The sequence below is a fragment of the Manduca sexta genome, unplaced genomic scaffold (genome assembly GCF_014839805.1).
Source record: "Manduca sexta isolate Smith_Timp_Sample1 unplaced genomic scaffold, JHU_Msex_v1.0 HiC_scaffold_1003, whole genome shotgun sequence".
NCBI lineage: Eukaryota > Metazoa > Arthropoda > Insecta > Lepidoptera > Sphingidae > Manduca > Manduca sexta.
In genome coordinates, this window is record NW_023591825.1 from 1 (window position 1) to 8667 (window position 8667).

General features: G+C 33.0%; 2 protein-coding genes across 2 annotated transcripts; both read left to right on the forward strand.

The window, feature by feature from the left end:
* Positions 1-156: 156 nt before the first annotated feature.
* On the forward strand, positions 157-3019 carry LOC119191079 (outer dynein arm protein 1-like; the record flags this gene model as incomplete). The annotated part of the gene is given in 8 exon segments (XM_037444960.1): positions 157-317; positions 648-798; positions 1104-1275; positions 1604-1745; positions 1987-2120; positions 2438-2463; positions 2466-2571; positions 2916-3019. Coding segments are annotated over 8 exon segments (926 nt in total), but the record flags the coding sequence as incomplete, so codon positions are not given.
* A 593-nt stretch (positions 3020-3612) lies between these two features.
* LOC115448454 (serine/threonine-protein phosphatase PP1-gamma catalytic subunit B) lies at positions 3613-8431 on the forward strand. Its single transcript, XM_037444961.1, has 3 exons — positions 3613-3868; positions 4017-4148; positions 8188-8431. Exons 1-3 carry the CDS (start codon positions 3808-3810, stop codon positions 8406-8408), a joined length of 414 nt encoding a protein of 137 aa, XP_037300858.1. The 5' UTR covers positions 3613-3807; the 3' UTR covers positions 8409-8431.
* Positions 8432-8667: the final 236 nt, after the last annotated feature.

Genomic DNA, 8667 nt, shown 5'->3' on the forward strand with positions numbered 1-8667 from the left:
CGATGTAACCAATTAATAATAAAGTTTATGGAAAGAACAATAGATATTTAATACATAGCTTTGGCTTCTCCCTAAACTAAATCAGCATGTAACATTGTCAGATGTATTAATTTAATTCTTAATTATACTTTATCAAGGAAATGCAAACGTACGAAGGAGAACTGAACCATTTAGCAAAATTGGAGGAATTTCTACGTGTGAAAGGCTCTCGAAGAATCTGCGAGGCTGACGAGAAAGAGGAGATAAAGAGATTGGAGGAGATACAGCGGTGCGAGCATGAGATACAAAGACACGATGCCTTACTTGAAGAGATCTTTGTTAGTAGTGACTTGCTCAATATATTTCTAACTTGAAGTATTTTACTTCTTCTTTAAAGGAGAATCTATAAAAAATTATCAAGGTATTTTAGGTCATTCACTAAGGCCTTAACGCAATAGGTACTAATTAAAACTCGGAAACTTCAGATGCGGTAAGGTCATTTTGTAATGCTCGTTAAAAAAAAGAGAATCTACAAAGCGAATGAGGGACTACAGTGTGTTGGTCACCTGTTTATCACCACAGTGCTGCTCTATTCACAACAGAAATATACAATACGGTTTATTTTTTGCCTTATAATATGCTTACTTAATATCTTTACTTCTCTCTAGAGCTATGCCGGTCTAGATCGCGCAGCCACGATCATAAACCGTTTCAACATCACTGAGATCGAGAACTTCTCTTGCTTCGTGCTGCTCTGTGAGGTGCTGCAAGAGTCTATTATTATGCGGAGAGATCTTGAGCTGTTGCGACAGAGAATTCGTGAGTCTTAAATGGATTTTGTGGGATCCGAAGACCTTTATAGTTTTCCATACTTAACATACAAATATAGAGCTTAGTTGAACTATAGTTTTTGTGCCTCTTTAATATAGATATAAAATATCCAAATAACAAGACTAATAAGTCGCTTACCTAAATAATGTCGCCTAGGACTAAATTACAAACCTGTACATGACGTTTTAAGACGTTAGGTGTTAGATTTCATAATGACTACCGAAAACGTAATGTAACGATGCTGCTTGGCTATAAGAAACACCTTGAACGAGTATATTTGTCTATTTTCTCAGTGGACCAACGCGACATAAACGAAGCCCGTGAAGAGAAGCAGGACAAGCGCCTAGCTCAGGTCACGCGCGGCCTGGAAGCGCAGCGAGCGCGCTGTGCGAACAAACTGGAGTTGAACACCACTGCTGATGCGACCATTGTCAAGGTTTTGAGGGGAATCGACGAGTTGGTCAGGTAAATAATGATCATTACTTATAACAATGATATGACAACAGTCTATTATAAAATAGCATAGTTGACGTATTCGAACAGAATAATTTTCGGAAAACTGAACCGGATTATGAAAATCCTTTACAGATAGGAAAATACATCCAGGTTCAAATAAATGCATATAAGTAAGTAGATACATACCAAATGTATTTATAAGTTTAATATTAAAACGTAATCAATACATTTGGCGCCGACCGCACATATTTCATATAGCATCAGCTGATCCATCGTTTCCTAAACTTGTGCTGCAATATCAAAAGTAACGTCTTTATTATTGCTATCCATCTATCAGACTGGCTCGGTGTGACTGCACTCCTTTACTTAGCCTACTGGGCAACCACAAGGAAGTGACCAAGTGGAACGTGCCCAAGTTCTTGCGCATACTGGAGACTGAGGTCAAGAGCCTCATAGAGGTCGCTTATGGAGCCGTGAAGGTTTGATATTAAAATATCATAGAATATTATAACGAACTACTTACAAATGTTTTATGTCGCTAAAGTTCGTATTTTTTTTTTGTTTAGCTAAGTAATATAATTTACTTTAATATATTACGTGAGATTGTATTTTACTTGCCTCAAATCGTGTTAGCATAAGGATAATGTGTAGAATGTAAATACTACATAGATTCATTTATATTGACTAGCAGAAAAATGCAGTGTCAGTTTTATTTTTCAGCCTCCAGCGCCAACGCCGAAAGCTCGTAAAGGGCCGGCAGCGCCTCCTGCTGCTAAACTAGTGGCGGACCCTTATGTGGAAACACTGCGACCGAACAAGATTGAAAAATTGGTCCCGTACCAACCTTGCGCTTAGTGAGTTTATCAAGAATTTAGTTCAATTGTCACTAGATGGCATAAAATTAGTAAAAAAATATGCATCATTTTACTTTAGTGCCACAAGATGGCGACAGGTTTTCATATTTTGTAACTTGCCTGTATGGCTTTACAATTCTGAGTAAAGTGTAGTAATGTATATCATATAAAAAATGTATGTCAATATATTTTATTTATTATGAAACATAAAGCATATATCCACAAAGGTGTATGTAACAGGCAGAAATAAAACAAACCTGTGTCTTGCTGAGTTTACGCGTTTATCTCATCTTAGTAAAATCTATTTATTATTACAGTTGTGTTGAGGATTACATCATGAACCTTGTTTTGAAACCCCTGCCATACCCGCCGACAAAGAATATGTCGAAGGAATTTTCCGTCTCGAAGATATCAATACGAAGTTCGGAATATTCACTCTGACTATACCAGCGTACGTATGATATGATTAAATTTTAAAAACTATGTACTTAAGGTGGTAGCTCAAGGTCCATTTTCATACATTTTGTTTCGGCTTTAATCTGGGTAACTAAACAAGTATTGGCAAGTAAAGAATTTAAATTCACGTCTAGTTAGTGATTAGTTCTCGCAGTTGAAGAAAAATGTAAAAATAATTAATAATCATGGATATTTCTGCCTTTAAAATTTCGTCATATTAAATTTTAAAGGCCGAAATATCCATGATTATTAGCTAATTCTTTTACTACAAACTTTATGCATGCCTTGACTACTACCTAACAAGACCAAATTACAACTTATTTCATTTTTTCTTCACAGAAAACGACACCCATACAGGGGTAAGAAGGACTAATAAATTTATCTGACATTTATTGTGTAATTTTAAATTATAAAATTCGGTAATAAATTATTGTTTTATTATACATTTGATTTTATTTACATAAAAATAAATAGGTAATATGATAAATAAATAATATGGTTACATGTATGGCGTCCTTACAAAATGGTAGAAATTATAATATTATACTGGCAACACGTGTGTCTTTGGTGTTTCCATAAAATTAAGAGTACCCAAAAATTTGGTAAAACAATTATCGACAACATTTTAATGTTGGCCAGTTGAGTTTTGTTTCAAATTGCTAAATTACTACTACTGAATATTTTTACCAATTAAAATTCATATTTTTTGTTATAGATATACCTACCGACGCATAAGAAATTTTATAGTATGTACAATCCAAAGAGAATATAACACTACGTTAGTCGTGTGTGTTGAATTAAAGGTCAAAATAGCAAATTCAATCAATTTTTTTTTCTTTCGTTGTTTATTTATCGGTAATTTTGCCAATGTCGAGGAATAGTAGCAGATACAACACAAAAAAAGAATAAAAATTCAGGTAATCAAAAATCTTCCAAATTAAAGTTACTTACTATTTATTTTGGTTTAATTTGTCAAATTAAATTTCTAATGTAACGGTTTTTTTAAACAATTTTCGGATTGTACATTGGAGTGCAGATGTATTTAGACTGGCAACATTTGGAGTGTATTTCACTTGTCAGTGTGTGTGTGAGTGATGTCTCCGCCATTGAAAATCATTTTAGCCGAGAATTGAAATAGGTTGTACCTTCCATAAATCGGCAAAAATCTTCACAATCTTTCCTCCTTTGCTTATTCTGTTTAGTCATATTCCGTGCACAAACATTATATCAAATGGCAGACAGAGACACAGATGAGTTAAACATCGATAACGTAATAAAAAAATTATTAAAAGGTAATTGTTGATATTGTTTGAAATAAACAAAACGGTCAGTGTTTTGTACGGATACAGTGAAATACGTTGTTATTTAGTGGTAATGTGTGAAAATATCGCGAGTTTTAGTGTTTCTGGTGATGAGTGATATGTTTACGTTTGTTTTCAGTGCGGGGCGAGAAGCCTGGCATGAATGTTCAGTTGACCGAAATAGAAATCAAAGGGCTATGCTTGAAATCGCGGGAAATATTCTTGTCACAGCCAATATTACTTGAATTGGAGGCCCCGTTAAAAATATGCGGTGAGTACCGAATACCTAAATTTTTATGCATCCGTCAGACGTTAGCCAACACTTTCTCGTGCGAAAAGAGCTACATACCCACTTTCGAAATTGGACAAAAGTTGCTGATTTTGTGTAATAACTAACAACAAGGCAGTAGAAGTTACAATTCATTTAATTGGGCAAGATTGCATGGTGTATTCTACATTTATGTTTTCGTTATTCCCCTTTTGAGATAAGGTTGCAATAGCAATTTCCGGCTAGTGTCCTTATACCGACGAGCATAGACAGGATAAAGGATGTAGAGTTATATAAAATATTTTGTGAGGTAATAATATTTTTAATATATTTCACATTATTAACTGCTTGAAATCACGAATTTTTAATAATGAATGACTCAAAATATCAAATCGTATGTTGACCTTAAAGCTGACATTTTGATACTGTCACAAGTGCAAGGAAAAATGAATTGTCAAGGAGATAGATAGACCTATTCAAAAGTTGTTTTTTCATTTTGTTAAATAGTTATAATTTTGCAACAATCTACAAATTATTTTAATGGATCTATAACTGTTGCAACCATTTAATTTTTTAATCACATTAAAAAAAATAAAAAAAAAACATTCAATTTATGTAATTTACTCATTTTTTTTTATTTTTTTTTCACTAAAACACTTATTTTGGTAGCATGTTTTCTATATAACATGAGACCAATAAACTGACATCTTACAACCTGTTCCATTTACATTATGTTATGAGTATTGAATGTGTAATATTTATCCTTTTTGTGTATACAAATATTGGGAAAGTATCTCCTTGCATATTTTATCAGAGATGTGAATTTATAATATACATAAATACAATAACACCACATATGTAAATTAGCTATATTCATACTAACATAATAAATTGTAAAATTATCTGTTATCCATTCACGGCAAAATCATTAAACCAATTTTGATGAAATGTATGTAGTAAGTTTGAACCATACGAGAGGATATCAATATTCACCACAGTCGTCTCAGCTTGCTTAACTGTTTCTTTGTATTCCATTTCTATATGGTCTACAAAGCGATTGGCAACTATAATATTTAGTGCATACTATAAACATGTTAAGTACATAGGTCAGGAACATACCCTATTCAGGCCATGAAGGTCTATAGATGGATACCAGCAACCACATAGGGCTATAAGGATTAAGAACTGTGTGTAACTACTGAACATAATGAGACCTAACATCTCATGTCTCAGAATGGCGAGCGCAGTGGAATACTAAACAATAATTAGTACTTAATTCATGGTGTTGGATGGTGTTTCCGCTGTTTATGGGCGGTTGTATCACTTACCATCAGGCGAACGGCAATCTTGTCTCGTCATTCAAAGCAATAAAAAAAAACTTCAGTGCACCAGATATCTAATACACAATGAACAAATTTGTAACATTTTGAAATATTACTCATATAAATTTAACACCTAAGTTGATTCACAGTTGTTAAAGTAATTTAACACATTGCCCTAAATGTTGCATCAGATTAATATTGTTGATTTTATCTTACCTCACCAGGTACTGGCTCACCTGTTGTCTTTTGAAATAGTTTATTGCTTGAAGCCAAAATTCTTATGATGTTTGCATTATTTTTGAGTTCATATTACTTAGGTGTTATTAATCTAATAAATTCTTTGATTTGTCAATTGTATAAATGTTAGAATATTATAAAATGTGTGAATTATTGCATTGTCAGTATTAAAGGCATTACAGTTCCTTTATAAATCAAATTACTTCCTTCCGTTCCTTTATTAATTATGAAATGTATTCATGTTTATTTAATTTATTGGAAAATATTAATATGCCATATCCAGCAATGGTAAAAGGCAAATAATAATGTTTATTTGAATCATTGAATTTCTTTTGTTTATATTCCAATACTAACATTAAGACTTTCTTGGAATTTATCATTATCTTGTTGGTATAAGTGGCATCCTAATAGTTCTTCATAAAAAAAGCTATGCTTTCAAACTATTTTCATCAAACTACAAATTGCATATTATTTATTTAGCCAACTAAGAATTGAGAGATTACACATACAAGATTGTAATAATACTCCTTACACATGTTGAGTAATAATACCATGTATAGCACACCACTCAAATATAAATGCACAACATTGTAGCACATAACATTGTGGACATAACATGGCACATAAGCATTCATTTTCATCGTAACATGTGTTATTATTGGTACTTAAAACACCATTTGTTATGAAATCAGTCTGAATACATAAATCAGTGCAAGTTATTTCATAATGTAATTTTGTGTGGGTGAATGTTTCTTTACTAAATTGTGCCATTTGTGGTCCACATTTTTTGAGTGCAGGACTAGCTTATCTAAAAGGATAGTTTAGCTCAATACAAATGTAGTTTTAGATACTAGTTTATATTTTATTTAATATATTTTTAAAATTGTTTAATTATTAAATCTTAGTTGTCCCGCTAATGGCCATATTATTGAACAGATAAAAAAATTATGGTATTAATCTGGTAAAATACAATCTGCATTATATACAATATGTTTAACTGTGTAATAATTTTGACATCTATTTGTTAGACAGTGCAAGAGATATGTATCTAACTTTTTACTAATATTATTTTATTGATATATAAAACTATTTTTCCGGATTTCATCGCGGTTTTTATATTACAATTTTCTACTGACGTTTCGAAGATCTTGCAGCCTTCATGGTGAAGGGGGACTGTTATTATTTTACTTGAGGGGAATATAATTTTACTTCACTAATACAACAATCGCGGAATTTTGTGAAAATTATGGCGTGTTTGTAGAAGTAATAGCAGAAACAGTTGAAGGGATTTGGCTCATGGGTAGATCATGCCCCGAATTAACACATATGCTTCATTTTTTAAGACGGCCATTGCGTCGTCCTGTAGGAGCGATGATTCGCAAAAGTAATTTCGGAAATTTTGTAGCAGGAAACGATTTACACACGGGAGAGGCCGCGAGCAACACCTAGTGAAAACAATAAACATCCCATAATCATTTTGCAGTTTTATAAACTATATTACTCATAATTGAAGACCTTTTTGTTGTACTCCAAAGATAAGATAATATTGCATAATGTTTTGATATCTCCATTAACCTGTTCAAAACTGGGCAAGTTACAATAACATCTGAAGGGGTAAAAATGTCGAAAGTTGTATTACAAGTCTCTAAGTATTAAAGGAATAAAATATGATTTCAAATTATACTGAACAGCAAGGATTTTATGTAATTAATGAATTATGCTTGTTCATTGCTTTAGTGGCTTATTTATGCATTGCGGTATTATTCTTGAAAAGCTAGACGTTTTGTGTATCTGTAATATTAGCTGCCTCATCAAGAATTAAAGATAAGATCATTTTATTGACAAAGTTCTATTCTTTCCGTCAAACAAAATATATGTTTTTTGCTTAATAACTCAACAATTTAATTATCTTTATCAAATAATCCGGCTAAGAGATTGAAACGAAAAAATAGATATCAAAGTATAACTGTTTACTAAGCTATTTGTTATAACTTTACAATAAAATTACGTACGTTTAGTTTACATTAATTATATTCTTTCGTGCAATTTTTGTACGTACAGATTGTGAGTAGAACCGCAAAACTGTTTAACAGCATTAAAGAATATGTGCATCCGGCAATCATTTATCCCTCAAAATGCTTCACATTCACACCTTTTATCCCTGAAAGGCTAAACAGGAGTGTAACCAATACTCCCAACATTTTGCCATGTGTATTCCACCCTATGAGGTGATAGTGGCAGAGTCTATGCAACAACACTCAATTTTGAAGGGCTAAGCAGAGACGTAACCAATGCTCTTATCATTTTACTATTTGTATTCCGCCCTATGAGGTGATGGTGCAAGTGTCTATGCAACAACACTCAATTTTGAAGGGCTAAGCAGAGACGTAACCAATGCTCGTATCATTTTGCTATTTGTATTCCGGCCTATGAGGTGATGGTGGTTGAGTAACCAACAACACTAATTATAAATTTTGTTCCAGGTGACATTCACGGCCAATACTACGACCTGCTAAGGTTGTTCGAATACGGCGGCTTCCCTCCGGAGTCGAACTACCTTTTCCTCGGTGACTACGTGGACCGCGGCAAGCAGTCCCTCGAGACCATATGCCTCCTGCTGGCTTACAAGATCAAATACCCAGAGAACTTCTTCCTTTTACGCGGCAACCACGAGTGTGCCAGCATTAATAGGATTTATGGGTGAGTCTTATTTATATAAAACATAGAGTTCATGTTTGGATGTGGTGTTAGTTATGTATATGCGATTAAATGGATTTTTCAGTTACTCTATTTTTATATAATTTACCGTTATTTGTAGCTTTCGTAGTATTGTAGGTTGGGAAACTAAAATCTAACTTGAAGGTTGAGACGAATATAAAAATACGTAAATCATAGCGAGTAATATTTGGCCTCATAAGTTCATTTTATAAAATTATTCGGTCAATGTAAAACAGTGTGCATAC